The 23,095-nt window shown below is 39.4% G+C and overlaps 1 protein-coding gene across 1 annotated transcript; it reads left to right on the top strand.

The window, feature by feature from the left end:
- Positions 1–92: 92 nt before the first annotated feature.
- On the top strand, positions 93–22,334 carry DAGLB (diacylglycerol lipase beta). The gene is made up of 15 exons (XM_065412518.1): positions 93–205; positions 1,214–1,365; positions 5,285–5,459; positions 6,172–6,433; positions 8,556–8,681; positions 10,228–10,355; positions 12,612–12,738; positions 13,188–13,271; positions 13,825–13,902; positions 14,343–14,423; positions 14,559–14,686; positions 16,982–17,050; positions 17,153–17,225; positions 18,645–18,898; positions 20,837–22,334. The coding sequence occupies exons 1-15, from the start codon at positions 111–113 to the stop codon at positions 21,030–21,032; spliced, it is 2,028 nt and encodes a 675-aa protein (XP_065268590.1). The 5' UTR covers positions 93–110; the 3' UTR covers positions 21,033–22,334.
- The last annotated feature ends 761 nt before the right edge of the window (positions 22,335–23,095 follow it).

The following is a 23,095-nucleotide window of genomic DNA, read 5'->3' as shown; positions in this document are numbered from 1 at the left end:
TTTTGGTAGGAGGCAGGCTCCCTGCTTTAGTGAGGGCAAGGAGAGGTGTGTGTCATCAGTGCATTTGCTTCCTGCAGGAGGAGCAGGCACAGCACGGTAGGGTCCCCAAGATGCCTGGAATGGTGATATTTGGGAGACGCTGGGCTATCGCTAGTGATGACTTCGTTTTTCCGGGAGCCTTTGAACTTTTCATCAGAATGATCTGGTAAGAGCCACCCCATCCTCACTTCCCACCACCCTCCAAGGGGAGGAGAACCATGCAGCTGGGAGATCTGGTCTGCCATGGAAGGTGCACTGTACATTTGCAGTGCCCTATTATTAGAACCCAGTATGCCATTGTGCTAGGTGTTGTATGAACAGAACAAAAAGATGTTCCCTGCCCCAAAGAGCTTACAGTGTATAAGACAAAAGACACCAGATAGATACAGACAGACTCAAGTGTTCTGCCTGCAGCCATTCCCTCCTGGTGACAGCAGGCTGAAGGCAAAATTGATCAGCAGCTGATTAACTATTGATAAGTGATTTCTAGTCCTCTATAAAGGATAATGCGAATGTTAGGATTATTTTAATTGTTTTATTTTAAATGTATGTTAACTTTCATGCTGATTGGAGTAGTCCTTGGGCTCCTTAGGAAATTGCTATTATGTATCTGTAGATTATCTTGTTGATTTTTATAACATGCCTGGGAAGCTGCTGAGTTGGTATGCTGTTAGGAATATTTGTTTAGATGCGATGTGAGACTGTCTGGTTCATTTGGCATTTTATTACATAGAAGTGAGAGAGAAATTGAGGGTTTTTTCCTATCATGTATTGATAACCCGGGTTTTCATATTGAGAATGAGACATGTAATGTAACTTTTGCATGCTGTACTAAATTAAGACCATACTACACAGTAATCATTTGCTACTACTTCAAGATGTGGTTGCATCACTTAAACTGATAAACTTCATCCATCATTGAAGTGCTCTGGGATCCATCTGAATGAAAGGTGCTATAAAAAAAGGAGGATATTGTTGAACTTGTAGTCTCTATTGTGGTTACTGCAATATACTCTACTGGGGTCTTTACATTCTGTGAGTTTCATTGTGGGAACACGCCCCTTTTATGAATTATTTTTAAATGAAGATGGATAATTTTTTATGACTGAATTAGCTTTGTGGTGAAGTATGTTTCTTCCTAGCTGTGACAACTTATGGTACTGTTTTTCTGCAGGTGGATTGGAATTCTTATTTTGTACTCCATTCACAAAGGGAAATTTAACTGTACTGGAGGGGGATTATTGCACAGCTACCTGCTTGTCCTCCTCATTCTCCTGGCTGTCATAATATGCACTGTATCTGCTATTGTGTATATCAGTATGCAAGGTAAATACTTAGTCTGCAATACCTGATATTTATAGTAGTAGGATTTATATATTTTATTTAGATTTGACATTAAAATAGAACAGCTTTACAAACATTCTGTGTGCCCTGACAGTAATAAGATTTATAGTAACCACTTCTCAGCATTAATACTACCTAATACAAATAAATTAAACTCTGCTAGCCTTAAATAATCAAATAGAGGTAACAGTTTACCACAGCCTGTAGATAACTTAAAATAGGGGAACTCCAAAATATCCTCTCACAACCAAATCAGATTCAGCAATGCTGCTACTTCCACATCCAGCAATTTACTAGTTCACTAATAAATAATCTGAAAAGATGCACTGTTTTTAACACCTCTGACAGACTTCCAGGAGCAGCTATGCAGAATCCATCTGCTCCGTAATGGTACTTGTAAACATAGCCTTATATAGTCACAGTCAGTGCCACATATCAAAAGTGTATCAGTAGGCTGTCAAGGAAAAATCTATAGAAAGGTGGTCCACACAAATTATTAATACAATAATTATGTAAACAGGAAGAGTTTCAGCTTGAGGAAGAGAGGCAAACTAATATGATATGGGAGCATATGCACAGACACCTTATCATGGGACAGAGAGGTACCTGTAATGGTCCCTTTGTATATCGTGTTCTGTTCTGGGAGCCTCATTACCAGAAAGATAGACCCTCCTAATATCTGTCTTAGGTACTTGTATGCCCCCATTAGGGTAGTATTTGAGCACTTCACAATCTCTAGTGTATTTATCCTCACAACACTCCAGTAAAGTATGATCCCCGTTTTACAGAGAGGCTGTGACTTGCCTGAGGCCACACAGAAAGTCTGTTGGGAGACCCAGGTCCAAGTCCCTGCTCCACAAGTCCTAGGCTAGTGTCCCAACCATTGGACCATCCTAGAGTGATCATAGAAAAACAGCTAAAATATTTAGGCATCTGGAGGGATTGATCTGATGAAAGATTAAAAATCAATGTAGGTACCTTGCCCAAACTACAAGTTTGGGGACGATTGGGGATATAACTATATATAAATACATGTATATAAACATCAAGGAGGGAGAAGGATTATTCAGCATAATTTAAGGGCATATAACTAGGAATCACCAGATAAATTAAGAAAGGGAAAACAGAGATTGGATCTCTGGGAAATCTAACAGAGAATTCCCCAATTAAAAACAATATTTCTGAAGGGAAATGGTGGAAACCCTGTTACTTAGTGTCTCTAAAACTAAAGTGAAGAAAACTCTAGTAAATGTGCAATAAGGAAACTGGAAGATGGACTAGATAATCTAATAAGTCTCTTGTATATCTGGAGTCAATTGATACTCTTACATTATTTCCCCTCCTCCCCCCAATAAAAACAATTCAAGCACTTTCAAACAGTAACAGTGAAATAATCCATTGTTAGTTAAATTACGTGCCTGGATCAAGTGGGTGGACAGAAGTTTGTTAGGCTGAGTAACATGCATCACCATCTGAGGCACTGAAATGTTCTATTAATTAAGCTATCGTCTGCTTGACAATATCTGCTGCATTAGAGTGTAAATTGCCATTTTTAGCTTGTTGGGTGACAAGTTTTGTCAGTAACATCTCTGTAGTTGATAATCTCACAGTATAAAAAGTATTTATAAATTGAGCTCATCCCCACCCTTCTATGAACTACTTGTAACTCACAGAAAATACAATAAGGTTTCTAGTATTTCAGACCTGGGTAGCTTTGGTTCTCTTTATCAGACAGGTGCCACTTTTCTATTTTGATGAGATCCTTCTGCTAGAACACAATTTCATTTAAAAAAAAACAAAAAACCCAAACTCTCTTCATCTTAGTCTTAAAGTAGTGAGACAAGGCTGGATGGTGGATTGGTGGTAGTACCCCAAACTGTGACATGAATGTGTGCATTTTGGGTCCCATGCTTATGCAGGGTGGATGCATCACAGACAACATGATTCCCTCCCAAGGAAGGGGACTGGGTTAGAACAATTAGCTAACTCCAAAGAGATTTTTGGGGTGGACTTGGAGAATACTGTTTGACTGCTCTTTTGCCCAAAAAGATGGAGTATTGCAGTCACAGCCATCTGAACAGAGTTTGTATCATCTTGTGTTCATGTATTTAACTGCCTTATTAGTAAGCCCAGACCTATTGAGAAAATAAGCTGTATGGTGATTGGGTTTTTGTTGTAGCTAAAGTGACTTTGAGAAAAGTCCGTGAATAAAGATCAGTGATTTAAACTCTGAGATTGATCTCTATTAAGTTGACTGGACAAACCTGTAAATCTTTAAAGATGCAACTCCAAATAGAAATACTTGTTCTATGCCAGTATAATATGTAGAAGCAAAAAATGCTTGCCAGAAATGTAAGGAATTCTGAACTAAAACAGCAAAGCTCACAACCAGAGTAGCAAAGAACTGTAGGCAGGCCTTACTTTTTGTGGAGCTTTGGGTTTGTTATGGGCTTACTACCGCTTAATTGAAGTCAATAGCAGAAGTCTTACTGCCTAGAGCAGTGGTCACCAACTGGTTGATCGCAATCAACTGGTTGATCCTAGAGAATCTCCTAGTCGATCGCGATCTCTGGTGGCGCAGCTGGGCTGCTGCTAAGGCAGTCTTGCTCCCTGTCTGCCCCAGCCCCGTGCCACTCCCGGAAGCAGCCAGCACGCCCCCGGGGATGTGGGGGCAGGGGTCTCCCTCCACGCGCTGCTCCTGCCTGCAAGCACCACCCCCACAACTCCCATTGGCCAGGAACGGGAAGCTGTGTCCAAAGGGAGCTGAGGGGGTGGTGCTTGCAGAGAGGGTCACCATGCAGAGCCATGTGCCCCCCCCTCCCCCGGGGCCGCAGGGGCGGGTTGGCCCCTTCCGGGAGCCTCATGGGGCCAGGGTAGGCAGGGAGCCTGCCTTAGCCTCACTGTGCCGCCGACCGGGAGACACCCAAGGTAAGTGTTGCCCGGTGGGAGGCCGCACCCTGAGTCCTGAGCCCCCTCCCGGAGCCAGCACCCTGATCCCCCTCTGCACCCCAGATCTCAAGCACCCCAAGCCTCTGCCCCAGCCCTGAGCCCCCTCCCAGAGCCAGCATCCTGTACCCCCTCCTGCACCCCAACCCCCAGCCCTGACCCCCTCCTAGAGCCAGCACCCCATGACTCTCTCCTAGAGCCAACACCACATGACTCTCTCCCAGAGCCAGCACCCCACACCCCTCTCCTGCACCCCAACACTCTGCCCCGGCCCAGAGCCCCCTCCTGCACCCAAACTCCCTCCCAGAGCTTGCATCCTTCCCCCCCTCCTGCACCCCAACCCCCTGCCCCAGGCTCAGCCCCTCCCACACTGCGAACCCCTTGGCCCCAGCCCAGAGCCTGCACCCCCTCCAACACCCCAACACCCTACCCCAGGCTGGTGAAAGTGAGGGAGGGTGGGGGAGAGCCAGCAATTGAGTGAGTGGGGCGGGGCTTTGGGGAAGGGGTGGAGCCTTGGGGAAGGGGCAGAGTAGATCCTGGGTTGCCCTTAAATTCAAAAAGTGATCTTGCGCATAAAAAGTTTGGAAACCACTGGCCTAGAGAGTCGAATCAGGTCCTATGTGAACAGGCTGAGGCTGAAATGTATCTTCTGGGAAATGAGATGTGTGCAACAACAGATACAAAAATTCCTCTGAGAAAGCAGAAATGATTTTAATATTTCCAGTTTTAAACCATTAAAAATGCTAAAGATGTTCACCATTCAGTTCTGAGACACTTTATAGTCTACAGTTTCACTTCTTCGAAACTTCACTTTAAAAATCTTAGTTTGTTGGGTTTTTATATACTTGATTAAATTTCACACTGGGCACCATAACATAAAAACACTGATTTTTTTGTGTGTGGATATTTTATGTACATAAGTGACTTTTTACTTAAATTCCATCTGTAATTTCAGGAACAATTTCTAACCCTGGGCCAAGGAAATCTCTTCCTAAATTGATTTATACTCGGCTAGGTCTTTATATCCCAGAATTGGTCTGGGCAGTTGTGGGAGCTATATGGGTGTCGGACACCGATGTACGTTGTGAAAGGACTGTGGTAAATGTCGTATTTTGGACAGTTATTGCAAGGTAAAGATGCTAACAGAAAACTAAGCTAAGCTTATATTATGCATTTATATTTTAAATATCCAGTGAAGATTTTTTCTGACCACTCAAAACTTGGATATTTGTTTTAAATTACTGGAGTTTCTTAAACAAAGATTTTTATAGTGAGTGACTATATAAAGACTAGAATAAACTCATTTTTTCATTGTGCTTTTCTAATTACCTGAGAGATGTTGTGGCATCCTCCCTTACAAAGCAGGGGATGAAGTGAAAGCTATGAAGAGTAAAGATGAGAAGGGGTCAAAAAGACAAACAAAGATGGACGATCAGACAGATGTGAAGAGGGTGGGAGAGGAGAAACAGAGGAGCAGGGATAGATGCCTTAAGAGACCGATAATGGCATATGGAGTCTTCCCCAACTTAAGGTAGCTATTTCAAAACAGTCATCCATCAGTGGTGATTGCAGTAGAGGTTTAGTGTGTTATGTGAAATGAGTTGGCAGTCTCAATCCTGTTCCTAGTGGATTGGTGTCCCTATTACAAAGCCATCATCGGTACCAGTAAGTGAGTGTGCTGGTGGTATGCACACCAGCACACTGTATTTTATAGATAAACTGTATTTTCTTTTCTATGACAAGAACTATAGCTGACGAGCTATAGCTGCATGCTCTTGTATACAGTACTTTAGGAGTACATGGTTCACCAAGCCTTTCCTCCCACACCCTTCTGTTTTGCAGCTGGGTTATCATCATCTTTACCGTCGTTGCAGTTGTAATTGTCTTTGATCCACTTGGGGGGAAAAAGACACTGTACCTGGCTGATGATATAAATCGCAACTTGGAAAGCAGTCAATCAGGCCAATTGTTTTATAATGTCAAGAAGACCGCAACCAGAGTCTGGGAGAGGAGAATCAGGTTACTGTGTTGTTGTATTATGCAAGATGATGATCACCGAGTGGCTTTTACAAGTATTGCAGAGCTTTTCCGCACCTACTTCTCAGTAAGATGGAAAGATTTGTTTATTTGTTCTTAGCATTCCATTTGACTAAACACTGAATCCCCAATACTGCAGCATTTTCACATGTGGCTCTTGCCTTTAGGTCAGTGAGAGTTCAGCAGTGCCATTTACTTGAGAATCAGGCTTTTGATACCTATCAGCTCTATTCTGAAACAGAAAACTTACACCACGCTGTCCTCCTTTTAACATGGGTTCCTTTGCCCTCTTGGGGGAAGAGATTGGGAAAATTGCACAAACTAACAAATTACAAACTTAAAACTTGGAAAACTCACATGCTCAAGTAACCACTGTTTTCAAACTACTTTATTTTAACACACTTGGCACTTCACAGACATAGGAGCCAGATAGGCAATAGCTTCACAACAGTGAATTTGCCTCCACTTTTTCACCAATATTTTGGTCACAAACTTGCTTTCCTGTAATATCATGCTTGCTTGCATTTAAAAAAATAAATTGGTACCATTACTTTTTTCCTTGTACAAACATATTCACTGTCTTCACTAAAAAAAAAAAAAGCCCCACTCCACTGGAGTTTTCTTATGATCCTCTAAGAATGCCTGGTGGTATTAACTGAATTTAGGATCTTGTCTATATTGGGAATTTAGATTTCCCAGCAAAGCTATTGGCTGTAATTCGGCTAGTGAAGTTATTTTTCTCTTCAACTTGGGCAATTCCCTAGTCAGGGGAATGAGGTTGATTTTTCTTAACCTTGGTATGTGAGGATCCAGAGTTTACCATTTTTCCCCTTGCCCATAGTAGGGAATGGTACAAACAGCAAACAATTTAGCTACATTAATTTATTGAGCTTATGAAGAGGTAATGTCAGCATTAACAGTGTGTTAAGGCAGTTCTCCCATCCTGAACTATACCAAACTGGCCCATACAAGAAAGCTACTCTGTAGAAAGCTCATCACAAGTTAAGGTCTGCGTAGTATTGATTGAGCTTGGACTTAACTGCCAGCACGCTATGCAGCCGTGTGAGAGAGTAGAGTTCAGCAGTGACCTTAGGATCTCTTTTCATACTCAAGGTTGGTGGGAGAGGTTCTTACTCATTAAAATGATGTCTGTGCATGCTGCTCTATAATTGCCTCCAAGTCAGTGGGTTGTAGGATGATAGAGGGAGCCTTGATAAGGGGAATAGTCATCCTGTGCAGCTGAATTAAAACCTCCCCACCTCTGTACCTGGACCTTTCCTTTGTAAACCCCCCTTCACTTATGCATGGTAGAAAAGGAAGTGCCCACGTCCTGATTTTGCTGAGTCTTCCCATTGCCGTCAAACTTAAAAATCCCAGTTCTCATGGCTAATAGAAGGGGAATCCTTCTGCCAATATTTCTAATTATTACTCATGATATAGCTTGTTTATTTTGCCAGTCTCATTTCACATAAGTTGCTAAGAGCCTTCCAATGATCACTGTTGACCTAGAGTCAATTTGAACAAAAAATCTTGTGATGAAAAGCTCAATTACCATACTCCCTGGCCTTCTAATGTGGTTTCTTTACCGATGGAATAATCTTCATGGCACCCTAAGAACCCAATCCTGTGAGGGGCTGAATGTCCTCACTTCTTATCAACTTCATTTGTGACTGTAGTGCTCATCACTTTGCAGGATCGAGCTCTAAATGACAGGGTTGTATTTACAGTATTGTTAAAGATCTGTAAGCAAATGCTATGTGCCTTGCCATAGGTTGCCATTTGCTAGTCACATATCACAAATAACAGCATGAGCACTCCTTCAAACTTGCATAGTAGCTGTAGAGGGAGGTACGCGGGTTTTTTTTTTCCTAAGTTGCTTGTGACAATTATTAGTCATGTTCAGATCATGTTTTGCTTTAGGGCTCCACAGGCCTTTTAAAGAAGATGCTTTTAACTTTCTTTTTTACATTGGAATTTATGTATGTGGCTTTTATTTGCAGAAAGTTTTTAAAGTTGCAACATTGAGTGCATTGGATGGGGATGTGAATGTTTCACAAGCACACCCTTGCTTTCTGATGTAAATGTATTTACTATAGAACTGCAAAAGAAAATCACTTTACATTTTTCAGTGGATTGCCTGTGATGATGTGGGTTTATTTTTAAAGAATTTTTTCCATTTTCTTTGGCAGGACACTGATCTGGTGCCTAGTGACATAGCAGCAGGCTTCACTCTGCTCCATCAAGAGCAAGATAAAGTGGAAAACTGTCCAAAAGAGCCTGAAGAAGTCCTGTGTCATTCCCACCTATCCCATGTGGTAAGATATGCTACCAAAAAACAGCTTTGTGATACAGCCTGTTTAAGGGACAGTGTCTTGTCAAACTGAACTAAAATGCAAGTTTTGTAAAAATTAGCTTTGACAAAATCTAAGGCTCATAGTTTCCAGTATTTTAAGTTCAAATAGGAAATTTTGTAATCCAATAAAAATCCTCTTATGAAGTTTGCAATCAAAACATTGCTGTATTGTACTAATACATGGAGAACCTGAAAGTAAAAATGACTGGAAAATGATTATAAACTAAAAACCTCCCACCATCTTACCAAGTGTATTACAAAACTGGGCTATAAGGGTGGGATTTTCAAAAGCATCCAAGTGATTTAGGAGAACAAGTCCCATTGAAAAACAATGGGAGTTGTGTTCCTTAGGCACTTCCAAAAATTCCACCCCACAATTATGTTTTAATTTATATTGATAAATATGAAATTTTGAAATGGGAAGTAGGTATATGTGTGAAAATTACAGGTTTTTTTGGATCACCAAGAAGAATATGCACAGAAACAAATAAGATGACGTTCCAGTTCTATGAGCATAAAGCTGAAAATGTTGGTCTTGCAGTACAGATGCTCCCCGACTTACGCAAGCGTTCCGTTCCGGAACGCCTTGCGCAAGTCAAATTTTGCGTAAGTCGGGAACGTATACCCGACCATTATGCGCCCAAAAAAAAAAAAAAGCTTACGGAACTTTTTCCATAAGTGCGGATTTGCATAAGTCGGGTTTGCGTAACCCGGGGAGCGTCAGTATACTGTACTTGTCTTTCAAATTATAACTAAGTAACCAACATCCAGACAGGATGAGAAACAGTAAACAGTAATGCTTGCTGATCAGGAGTGACACTTCATTTTGGGATCTTCCACCCGTCTCTTAAATGGCTTAAAATGGGAAAAATCTCTTGTAAATTATTTTGTACCTTTTGTAATCTTTAATTTCTCACCTAATGCACCGTTTTAACCAAAGTAGATTATTCCACTTCAGTTGAAACAGTTTAAGTGCGCGCCACTTACTAGATAGTTCCTTTTGAATTCAGCTGATGGTGGGTTCTGTGCAAAGGAAAAAAAGCTCTTGTGAGAATTATCTGTTACATAATCTGTAGCTTTCCCTCCACCTACACCCCTTAGAATGAACTTTTAATTTTCAGTTCCATGTTTATCAGTGCATAATAAAGTATAGAAACATATAAACTTGGTACTGTTACTGAACAATTACTTTAAATAATAATTAGAATTTTTCAAGACTCCATTTTCAAGACTTTATTATTAACAAATAAACCCTAAACTTTTTCTAAATAAGAAAATTGAATATGCCTAAGTGTGAACTCCTTCCTCTCAGTTGTTCTGTTTCACTTACCTGGGGCTTACAGTGAAAAGGTAAAAGAATATACGTCATTGCCATGACTATTTGGGTCTGTGGGGAGATCTAGGCCCTTAGTGTTACAGTAGCATGGTGTGCATCTGCATTCTTTTTCCTGGGCTTGCCTTACATGTTGAACTGTTTGTTTTTTGTTTTTGTTTCTTTACCCCTCCAGACTGATGATTTGGATACTGAATTAGAAAATGCTGCTCACTACATGCAGTTTGCTGCAGCTGCTTATGGATGGCCTTACTACATATACACTAACCCATTTACTGCACTCTGTAAGCTTAGTGGTGACTGGTAGGTTGGTATAAGATCTTAAAAGTGCATAGTTTCTTTTTTAATTATTTGTTTTTTCATATCAGTACAAATCACTTAAATAGCAGTTCTCTTATTTCGTCAATTTCTATCAATAAGTATACATGAGCTTGATTGCTAGAGTTGTCTTTCGCAAATTGAGTAAAAGGAAACCAGCCTTCAAAATACTACTTCTGATTTTGGAAGGGTAGGCAAGCTGTTTTCTTTGGCCAAACTTACAAAGCCATACACTGAACTTGATGGCATTTCTGTGTTTGGCTATTACACAAGAAGTTTTTGAACACTGCACCTGATTAATTACAAATGTTCAGAGAATGTTCATGGGCATCAGTGACCAGAACCCTATTGATTTTGGATAGAATTGGACAACTGAAAGGGGGAATGGGAGACACATAGAGCAACAGCTTTAAGCCCCTCTATATTTGTCTATAAAATCAAACAGTTGGTTAATGGCACCCATTAATGCCTTCCAGCAGAAAACTACCTCTGTCTCATTTCTGCCTGTCCTAATAAAGTTTAACATGTTTGCACCTTGAATGACTTATCTCCCAAAAAAATACTGGTTTGGGGGGAATTGGGGCATGGGAGAATGGGAGTGTGCACACAGCCCCTGGCCTGGGAGACAGAATGGGGGGAGGGCACACAGAGCCCCTGGTGTGGAGTGAAAATAGAGGGACCTTGGTATGAGTGGAGTGGGGAGCACCCAAGACCACTAGCATGGAGAATAGGGGGGAGACAGAACCTAGTGAGGCAGAGATTGGGGTATCCTGGTGTGGGTAGAGGAGGGCACACAGAGCTCCAGCACTGGGAAGATGGGGTGCATGGAGGGAAAAGGGTGCACACAGAGCTCCTAGTATGGAGGGTATGGCAGGAATGGGGGTGCACACAGCTGCTGGCATGCGGGGAATATGGGAAAATTTCAGGGAGTACCTGAAATAAAGAGGGACAGGAGGGTAGCACACAGGGCCTTGTGGGATGGAGTGGAGGGATGCAAGGAGCCCCTGGTGCTTTCAGTGAGCTCAGCCTATGCAAGCTACAAAGAGTGTGACCCAATAGTCACAAGAAAACAAAGAAACAAAAGATTGCAAACAGTGTAAAGAGTTACTGGTCTTCATTCAGACAGATCAATGTTAGTATCTGAAAAGGCATTTGATTGAGTTGAATGGACATTCCTCAAAATGGGGTCATGGGCTGTTGGAATCAAACCAAACCGAAAAAGATGGATTGAGGCCTTATGTGCTTTTGCTTACACAAGAGTGTGTATAAATGGAAGTACATTGATTGTTTTCTCTATTTAGGGGAATCAGGCAAGATTACCCTCCTAGACCTCTTTGTCTTACAGTGGAACCATTTGCTTCTATATAAGGAATGAGTCAGTTGTTAAAGACTCTGATCCTGAAATTCTCTCTGTATAGACAGTCTTCCCCCAAGTTAATGGGTCTCTGCACAGGCGGCTATCTGCACTGAGACAGGTGCAGGATCAAAATCTAACATAAGTAAATCTCACCATAAACTAGCTTTGTATGTTAATATTATATTTAACATAATGTAACACAAGTGTGTCAAAATTAAGAAAAAGAAATAGACAGATTTGGAAATTATACTAAGTGCATCAAAATAAAAAACTTTCTTATGTCAAACTTTGGCAGCTTTGAAGTTGACCAAGTAAAAGTTATTATCTAACCCACCTTGTCTCCAATATTCTGTGATCATCACAGCTACAATAACACTGCAAACTTTGTCAGTTACTACTAAGAAGGCAATATATAATTATATAGTATCTCTCTGTTTAAATAGTCGCCTCCATTATTTGTGACATTAGGAGTGAATATTCCATCCAGCTTTAATTGCCATAAAGTTAATTATCCTCCTGAGATGTCACAACATACAGTAATAAAGACTTGGGAGAAATTGAATGAATTTATAATTTTATAGCTGAAATTGTGGCTGGGGTCAAATTAACTCATTCCTTAGAATTGTTTTTGTAACTGAAATTTTTCCTCAAGTGTATAATTTCTATCTGGATGTAGTTTTAAAAAAAATTATCTTCTTAGGAATTGCCTTGTTTACTCTGCGAAAAGATTTATAGCAATGATGTATTAGCCAGTCTTTATAGTATAAACACCCAGTGTGCTCCCAATAGAAACCCTGCTGTGAATGTAACTGAGTTCTTTTTCTGAAAGGAAATGTAACTAGCTGGAACTGGCAAGTTCACTTTTCTTTCCCATGTTTCCTTAGTTGCAGAAACAGCCCAACAGATTCTGATATAATTGGCGGTGATCATCTTAACTTTCACTTTGGATCCATCCTAAAAATAACAGGGCTACAGTACAGAGATTTCATTCATATCAGCTTTCATAACAAGGTAAACAATCTGGACAAACATTCAGCAAGAGAATTCTCAGTAATTTCTTGAGTTCAATTAGAAACCAGGAAGAGGATGCTTTCCTCTCCTCGCCCCCCCCCCCCCCGTTATAAAATGGAAGCCCCAACTAACCCAAAATGTTTTTAAAAGCATTTAAAAAAAACCCAACCCTAATACACGGATGCTTGTTTAGATAACAGTGACACAAACATTGACATTTTTTTAAGTACTGACAGACTTCACAACACATAGCAAAAGCTCTCGCGTAACCTTGTACAAGAGTAAGAGCAATCCTAATGATAACATTCAATAGATTTTAAAAATCCTGAGTTCAGTAAGAAAAGTTTATATGCCTAAATAGAATTTCATGATGTCATGTTCATTTCTTTCCAGGAAACTACAATAAATTTGGTATCTTCATTAAACACATCTAATTTTTTATCCTTCAGATTTTCGAGATCCCATTTTTTGTTGCTTTGGATCACAAAAAGGAGGCTATTGTGGTTGCAGTGAGAGGAACCTTGTCTTTTGAGGTATCATCTCTGTTGTGTAACACTGGCTCTGGAGATGGGTATGTCCCAATGGTTTGGAGGAGACAGTACACTTCTCTGTAGTGGCTAGACGAAATACGTAGTGCTACAGTGACACAATGAATTTTAAAATAACCCAAAAGTTGAGTCAGCAATGAGATAGGGGAAGTAGATAATCTTCTTAAGTGGTAAGCCTGTCTGTTCTTGGATGCCTGAGAGCCTATATGCCATTTTAAGGGGCAAGTGAGAGAAAGGCAAAGGTAATTTTGTGTCAATATGGTGTGAGGTGTATGTACAGTGTACATTCCAGCTTTTGCATAGTAGCTTGAATCAGAGTATTGTTTGTATATACAGTAGCTGTAAATGGCACTTTGTGATGGGTTTCTAGATGTGTGTAAGTAAGAGACATTCATACTTCTCTTTTCTATGTGCAATTACTTGCAGACTCAAAGTTTGCTTGAGGATATTACTGTAGTAAAGACAGTGTCAAGGGCTGTGAAACATCCCATAATAGATGTCTGTAGCAAAAGAGGTCTGTCTTGTTATTTACTTGCAGGATCTCCTCACTGATCTGTCAGCAGAGTGTGAAGACCTGACGCTCGAAGACGTTCTGGAAAATGGTTTTGTACATAAGGCATGTGTCATCTTTAACCATTTGAAGTGATTTATTCAATGAAAAAAAATCAAATTAACAACCCTAAATTTCTTCAGTTAAATTGAATTAGCTGGGTTTTTTGTGAGACAGAGTAGACCAGCTGTCTGGGTGGCTTGTTGGCAGTGTTCTTCTCTGCAATGCAGGAGGCAGAGTTTTTAAGTTGTAGTCCTGGTGTTTTGCTTGCCTCCTATGTCCCTTTAAATTAAAAAAAAAGAAAAAGAAAAAATGTAAATGTGCAGTACACTCATTCAGGTGCCACTCTTGGGCAATACATATGTCAGTAGAGCATTGAAACTGTTAACTAGGTTATCACACATTTTTGCAGTCAGTACTTTGAACACTGCATTTAAAGGGATATGTGTATTGCATTTCCAACTGGACACTACTTTTTTCTCTTAACTTAAAATACTGTCTTCTAGGGGATAACTCAAGCAGCAAATTACATCTACAGAAGGCTAATAAATGATGGCATTTTAAACCAGGCTTTCACCATTGCTCCTGTAAGTCCTGACTTCCAAATTATTCAATTTTGCCAGCAGTGTTTGACAAAACACTTTAGTTACATTGGAAACCAAAGTGGAGCAAGCTGTCTCTCTTTTAACCTCACCATATAACTCTTCTGTTTTTGTCTTTAGGAATATAAACTAGTTATAGTTGGTCACAGTTTAGGTGGTGGAACAGCTTCCATATTGGCCATCATGCTCAGAAACTCCTTCCCAACATTAAGGTGTTATGCCTTTTCTCCTCCAGGAGGATTGTTAAGGTAAATACAACACTTGGTTTTAAGTGCAAGATACAGAAATCATTAAGATACTTACACAAATTCATCCCAGGTATGACTGAATGGAGTTGTTTCAGAGATGGATTTGGCTCATATTTTGACAGAAGAAGCTGTAGTGGTTTTAAGTTTAATATATTAAATAGGGCTGTCAAGCAATTTAAAAAAATCACAATTAATCACGCAATTTAAAAAAATTAATTGCGCGATTAAACAATAATAGAATTCCATTTATTTAAATATTTGTGGATGTTTTCTACATTTTTCAAATATATTGATTTCAATTACAACACAGAATACAAAGTATAGTGCTCACTTTATATTTATTTTTGATTACAAGTACTAGCATTGTAAAAAAACAAAAGAAATAGTATTTTTCAGTTCACCTTATACAAGTACTGTAGTGCAATCTCCTTATCATGAAAGTGCAACTTACAAAAGTAGATTTTTTTTGTTTGTTACATAACTGCATTCAAAAACAAAACTGTGTAAAACTTTAGAGCCTGCAAGTCCACTCAATCTTACTTCTTGTTCAGCCATTCGCTCAGACAAACAAGTTTGTTTATATTTACAGGAGATAATGCTGCCCGCTTCTTGTTTACAATGTCACCTGAAAATGAGGACAGGCGTTCTCATGGCACTGTTGTAGCTGGCATCGCAAGATATTTACGTGCCAGATGCGCTAAAGATTCATATGTCCCTTCATGCTTCAACTACCATTCCAGAGGATGTGTCCATGCTGATGACGGGTTCTGCTTTGGATGGTTATCGAGCAGTGCAGACCGACACGTGTTCATTTTCATTATCTGAGTGAGATGCCACCAGCAGAAGGTTGATTTTCTTTTTTGGTGGTTTGGGTTCTGTAGTTTCCTCTTCTGAATGTTGCTCTTTTAAGACATTTGAAAGCATGCTCCACGCCTCGTCCCTCTCAGATTTTGGAGGGCACTTCAGATTCTTAAACCTTGGATTGATGCTATAGCTATCTTTACAAATCTCACATTGGTACCTTCTTTGCCTTTTTGTCAAATCTGCGGTGAAAGTGTTCTTAAAATGAACAACATGTGCTGGGTTATCATCTGAGACTGCTATAACATGAAATATATGGCAGAATGCAGGTAAAACAGAGCAGGGGACATATAATTCTCCCCCAGAGAGTTCAGTCACAAATTTTATTAACTCTTTTTTTTTTTTTTTTAATGTCATCAGCATGGAAGCGTGTCCTCTGGAATGGTGGCTGAAGCATGAAGGGGCATACGAATGTTTAGCATATCTGGCACGTAAATACCTTGCAATGCTGGCTACAAAAGTGCCATGCAAATGCCTGTTCTCACTTTCTGTTGACACTGTAAATGAGAAGAGGGCAGCATTATCTCCTGTAAATGTAAGACTGAATGGACTTGTAGGCTCTGAAGTTTTACATTGTTTTGTTTTTGAGTGCAGCTATGTAACATAAAAAATCTACATTTGTAAGTTGTGCTTTCACAACACAGAGATTGCACTACAGTACTTGTATGAGGAGAATTGAAAAATACCATTTCTTTTGTTTACAAATATTTACACTGTAAAAGATAATCAAGAATAATATAGACTTTGATTTCAATTACAACACCAAATACACACACACACTCTCTCTCTCTCTCTCTCTCTCTCTCTAACATCCACAATATTTAATAAATTTCAATTGGTATTCTATTGTTTAACAGTGTGATTAAAACTGTAATTAAACATGGTTAATATTTTTGAGTTAATCGCATGAGTTAACTGCAATTAATCGACAGCCTTAATATTAAAGAAATTTGAACAGGCTTATCTTGTTCTGACTGTGGGGTTTGCCTTTGTAGATGATGACTGAAACTTGTTCATAGCTTATTTATAAAATAAAGTTTTCCAGCAAAGTTGTAATTGTCCCATCTGACATTGTTCCTGTGTAGCCATTAAAGAATGAAATACTTTATTAATTCTGTTAACGAATACACTGTTAATACTGAAAGTAAATGCTTCAAATCAAAATCCTTAACTAATCTTGGCCTGTACATAGAATCATAGAAATTTAGGATTGTAAGGGACCATGAGAAGTCATCTAGTCCATCCCTATTATTTAGCATGTGTAAGGGAGTTCAGTATAACCTGCTCTTGAATTAGTCTTAAAAGGCTAGTTTCAGAAAAAAGTGCAGTAAAATAACTGAATGTTTTTATTGCACCACATTATTATATTATACAAATAACATAGGTCATAGCAAAACTAAAATATATATATACATATATATTATTTTTTTTTAGCAAATCACTTGCAGACTACTCTAAATGCTTCATTGTGTCAGTCATTGTTGGAAAGGACCTTGTTGCAAGGTAAGGATGTGACTTGAGATGGACCATTACATTTTATTCAGAGATGGTTATTCTCCAGCATTTGGCCTAAGAAGCTTTTTTCACTTTTTGTATGTTAAACAGGTTAAGTATGCCCAACATGGAAGACCTGAAGAGAAGGCTAGTGAGAATAGTTGCTAATTGTAACAGGCCGAAGGTAACAAAACACACCATGAACAATAAAAGCAAAGGGAATTGTCAAGTAGTTTTGATATAACTTTTAGTGTGGTGATGGCTTGTTTTCTGTTTAAGAAGGGGGTTCCAAAGCACTAATTGAATAGAAATGTTTGTTAATTTTTAATTTAGTGACAACATAGGTATATGGTGTCATCTTATTTAAACCTTTCCCTGCTGTTTTGGAAACTCTTGTGGTTGTGCATAAGACCTGAGAGCTGAAATAGGGTATGTAATTCAGACTAGTTTGCTGCTCAAGGGAAATGCAAAATATAAACCAAATAGCATAAATGGTGACAAATCAATAAGATTTTTTTAATAATTTACTAAAACTGTTATTACTTACAAAAATAGGGGATTTGTTTAAAACATCTTTATTTTCAGAGCCTTTTTTTAAGGCAAAAATCTCAAATTTTTATTGCCTAGTTTTTGGTTTTAGTATTAGTGAGGTTAAACGCTATAGGCTGCAGTCAAGTTCACATGTGTTTTGGGAGGCCTAGTGGTGGATCTCCTGCAGGGCAGCATTGTTTATTTACCATCCCAATTTGTTGCTGTGTTGGCTAGAAGGAACTAGAAGTATGCAGAGGCTGTGCAAAGTGTCTGTAGTGGGACAATGTGCCCCTGGTGTTGCTCAGCAATGATCCCTGCAGCTGATTAAGGCGGGATTGATAGATCAATGACCGAGGACTCCAGTATGGCTCAGTAGGCTAAGTTTGGTCCTGTCTTCTGGGACCAAAAGGGGGTGGGAATTTTGTAGAAGGGACTCCTTCTCCCCATCACCAGGGAAGGCTTTGTCTGGCTGTACCATCAGCCCTTACTGTTCATTGAGGAAACACAGGTGAAGTTCCAAAAATAGCTATGCTTGCATTCTCAGAGCAGTAGTCATTGGAGAAGGATCGCATGCTGGATGAGGCTTTAGGGTGGTCCTCCTGGAGGACTGGAACAATAAATTGTCAGGAAGATGACTTCCTTGTGGTGTGAGAAGGAGTGGGTTAAAAACTGCCATCCATTGATGCCTAGAGTTAAACCCTAGATCCTCCACGGGTTTTTCCACAAGATTTGTGTGTACTTCCACGATTAGCGACCCTATGGAAGCCTTCTGTGGAGAGTTAAACTTAAAGAAGCTGATAGGCAGCTAGAGATTGTGAATGTGGGGATTTAAGCTGGATAGGAGAACTGGGGGAGGGAGGGGGAGGAATTGTCAGAGTTGCAGACATTTCCCTCTGAATTGACCCTTCTTAATTAATTGATATCAGCTCAGTCCACAAAAAAGTGTCTCTACTTTAATTTGGAGAAACTTGGGTATAGAGATCTTGCATTTTGTGTGTGTTTTTAAAATTAAATACTACTTTGAAAATAAACATCAAAATTTCATATTCTGCTTCTTTCTCTCTGAACTCAGTACCAGATCCTGCTGTATGGGTGTTGGTATGAAGTGTTTGGAGGAGATCCAGATAACTTCCCAACTGAGTTAGATGGTAGAAGTCAAGATGCCCTAACCCAGCCTCTTCTAGCTGAAGAGAGTTTAATGATGCATCGGTCACCTTCTTACAATGCCATTGAGGATGAATCTCCTTTAAATGCTCCACCTCAGTATCCTCATCTTTATCTCCCAGGAAAAATCATCCATATTGTAGAAGAAACCAGCTCAAGAAGGTAAATGATCAGCATTATGCTTCACTGAATTATTAAATTGAAGCTTCTCTTCTTCACCTTAGGAGCAGAGGCAAGAGCTCTGGTCTCTCTGCTCTCATCTTCTCCTACATCTATTCATGCTCTTTATATATTGTATCCAATCTTCTCTGGTGTTCCCTGTTTCTTTAACCTACTTCTGAGTCAGTGCTTCATTTCACGCTTACCCCCAAAACTGGGAACAACCTCCTCATTCTTTGTCCCCTCCACTGAATACTGTCTTGTGACATTGCAACTGTAATGACCAAAATCCATTCTGTGTTGAATCTGTTCTACTCACTTACACCTTTAAACAGTAAACTAGCCAGGACAGGTACTTGTTATGTGTTTGGCGCAGGCCACCTACTGTTCAGCACTATATAAGGCATCACAAAGTATTTAGGTGCTGTAATGGTGATGCTAATTGCTTTGTTACACACTACCGTGACATTACCATTGTTTGTGGAGTTAGTACCTAGTTATTGTCAAAGTTGATGTAATATCACCCATTTATACTGAAATGGGCTTGTCCCAGCCATGGTGCAGTTGTGTTAATGATGTAGTACTACCATTTCTATTACATATTTGCCTTAATAACTGTAGCCTGAGCATGCAAATCTCTCTGCTTCTGGCTCCTGTACTTGGAATTCTCAAACTGGTCCAGCAAGAACCTTGCTGCCTCAGCTTCTCCCTCCCTTTGAGTTGAAGCAGGAAGGAGACAGATGCTCAAATAGCAAAGAAAATGGGGGTTATGAAACTACCAAAAAAAGAAGCATTTTTTAAGAGTTTTAAAAAAAGGCAAATCTCTTCCCTCCTTCCTCACTTCCCACTCTATGGGCCAGCAAGGCTCCTGCCTCTGTCCACCCCTCCTAGTTCCATTTTGAAACAGACACAAAAAGATGGATGATTTAGAGGAGAAAGAGCCTCCTTGTTGACCAGAAGAGAAGGGAGGAGGGAAATGAAGGGAGGACAGGCCAAATTCTTTTAAAACACTTTCCTTTCAGCCGTTTGCCAGCCCTCTTTCTTTTAGCGTTCTGGTTTCTTCTTTCACATTCGTTTTTTAATATTTTTAGCTTTAAAAATCAGTACTGTTTGGCAATAACCTGAGGATGGTCTCAATTGAGTGGGTAGATAATTAATATCAATAGCCTGGGCTAATAAACTCCCCAGCCTTCCTCCTCAGTTCAGCCTGACACACAGTAATTAGCTGTATTATAATATTTAATCTAATATTGGATATGTAATAAAAGCACCCTCAACATAATGGTAGTCAGTAAATAACACACCACTACTTTGTCCAGTCCATCTAGCCCCAAATGTGATTTTGAGATATTGCTAATAAAAAATAAATAATAACCATTTTAAAGACTAGGAAAAAAGGGTTTCATTAGAAGTTTCTGATGTAGAAAAGGGCAAATATTGGTTTAGTTTTATATTGATGGAAATATGGAAAAAATTATTAGCTGCTCATTGATGTCACTAACCAATGTGTTCATCATTAGTTGAGAAATTCCATTTGTTTATGTAAATAAACTAACCGACAGACTCCATCTGCACAAATGTTACCCTGAGTTACAGATCCTGTTCTATTGTAAGAAGAATGTGGGGAATAGGATTAGTTCTCAAATTAGCTCACTTCTGATCTCACTGACGTTGTTTTACCATTGATATAAATTGGAGCACAGTAGGCCAATACGGAGGGTTTTTTGAAAAGCCCACTTTTTCTTCTAATTATATAAAACATTTAGTAGTAGCTGAGTAAAGATTTGTTTATATCCTTTAATAATCTGCAAAGGTTTTAAATATATGACCAATATGCTTTCTAAGGCCAACATGTGGATTTGCACTGTCTAGTGGACACAGACCAAAATTCATGTGATATTCTAAATGTCTAAAAAGCTTTATTGAAATATTTCTTTTTAGGTGGTGTTCTTCTGATGTTAAATATACTGCAAGATGGTCAAAAGAAACAGCCTTTAGCAATATTTTAATAAGTCCCAAGATGATAACGGATCACATGCCAGATGTTGTGCTCAAAGCCCTGAACAACTTGACTGAGGAAAAAGCATCTTGTATTACCTGTCAAATAGAAGGAGACTTTCACACCAACACAGTATGACTATAACTCTCAGAGAACAGCCCTATTTTTTTTCTTCTTTAGGCTTCAAGTATTCAGGAGCCTTTAACCTCAGACTTAAGTGGTGGCGTGGGGTTTTTTGTTTATTTTTTTAACATGCCTAAAATAGAAACTGTGGAGGGGTTGTCTTGGTGATGGTCATAATTCAAAATGCATTTTACTCTGCAGAGGTTCTGCAAAAGTAAACATTACTGGTTAACTGTAATAAGATAGTTAAAATGAATGTATTCAGGATTTTGACAGAAGCAGATCTAACCTTTCTGGAAATGGAACAGAAAGATGAGTCTTAGCCAGTTACATGTAAATTACTGTATCTTTTATTTTACAGCTCAAAGGATTTGGATAAACTGAGAACTCAATTCATAGGGAGATAATTGAGCTAGAGCAGAGGAACCATGACACCTAAATTCTAATTCTAGCTCTGCCACAGACTTGCTATGTTATCTTGAGCATGCCACTTAACTTCCATTGTGTCTCAAGTAATACCCTCATTTTACAGATGTGAACCTATCTTTGCAAAGCATTGAGATTCTTGGATGAAAGGTGCTTATGTAAAAGCACAGTATTAATATTTATTAGAAATGGACACTGCCAGTAGGAAGTTTCATTAAAGGAAATTGGGTAGTAAATGATGGTGCAGTTGCAAATCTAGTGCAAAGAGAGAGAGAGAGGGTTTAAAAAAATAAAGTTTTCTATTTTGTTTTTAAACAGCCAGTCTTGATTGCACTAGTTACCATGGAGGTATTTTCAGAAGGTCTCATTTATTTCATGCCAATTTTCTAATATTGGATCTCTTGTCTTTCAAAATGCTGCTTGGATACATGTGCAATATTTTTGTATCTGTTTGTTTTTAACCCTAAAGGACTCATTTTAAATTCTAGAATGTAGGAATAACTCCCAAAATAAGTTCTTAAGGGAATGACAGAGAACCATTGTACCCTTTCTACACTAGATCCAGCCTGAGACTAATGACCCTCTGACTCTTACCTTCCATACATTTGATTTAGTTGGACTGTCTAGTTAAGAAAGCTTTGCAAGTACCAATTTTGCAACTCCACCATTTAAATTGATTGTATGGTGAATGTGTGATTAAACTTGGTTGCTTTGTACTGAGCAAGTGATCCTTTTGTAAAAAGCATATGTTGCTTGTCAGACAGTCCCTTATTGTACCTTTAAAAAAAAAAAAAGTAGTCAGAATTTGTGTATTGGGGTAGTGTAAGTTTGTTTTGGTAGTCCTGCTGTGCCCCTTCAAGCAGGAACAAAATAAAATCTCAATTTGTCTCAGTGTAATCATGCAAGTATATGTGTAACACAGGACAGGAAACTTATGATTTGTATATTAAAAAGCAATGCAGGTTGTGGATCTTGTGCCACAGCAACACTTTAAGTACTTAGTGTAGTGATTTACACTGCTAAGACAAACCCCTCACATCATGTCTAGAGCACTTTGACCTATTGCTGTTTGAAGTATCAGTGCACTACCAGTGGAGGGCACACTAACTTGTCCTTTAGACCTGTCGTGAGTATCGCCATCAGATTTGGTACAGTAGTACCAAAACAAAGTCAAGACACTTCCTTTGATTTTTTCCCCTCTAGTGTGAAGTTTAATCCCTGCTTGTAAGAATTCCTATTAACTGTCCCTGTGCACATTACAGCAGCAAGGCTAGAGGTTTTCCTGTTGGGCACTGGGACAAATCCACAACTGTTTGAGGTTTTATAAAGATCAGGGAGATAACACCTGTAGTAAGATGAGGCCCTGAAACAAACTCTAGTATCAAAGGCCTGAAGCCTGAACCAAAGTACTTCCAGGCATTGCTAAGCAAAACCTGGGCTGTGAGCCAGAGGCAGGCCCCACTCACAGAAGTTGGCAAGAAGAGGGCTGCTAGAAGCAGGTGCATCCATGCATTAGTGCTAATAAGAGGGACTTGTGCCAAGATAGCATCAGAACACTCCACAGAGCTAACAAAGAACAGGCAGGTGCATAGTAAAGACCGGGTCAAAAGGACAACATGAGGGATAGATTTGTTTGAACCAACATGATCAAA

Source organism: Emys orbicularis, chromosome 10 (genome assembly GCF_028017835.1).
Source record: "Emys orbicularis isolate rEmyOrb1 chromosome 10, rEmyOrb1.hap1, whole genome shotgun sequence".
Classification (NCBI taxonomy): Eukaryota; Metazoa; Chordata; order Testudines; family Emydidae; genus Emys; species Emys orbicularis.
The sequence above is the reverse complement of the archived record's forward strand: the minus strand, read 5'-3'. Positions and strand labels throughout refer to the sequence as shown.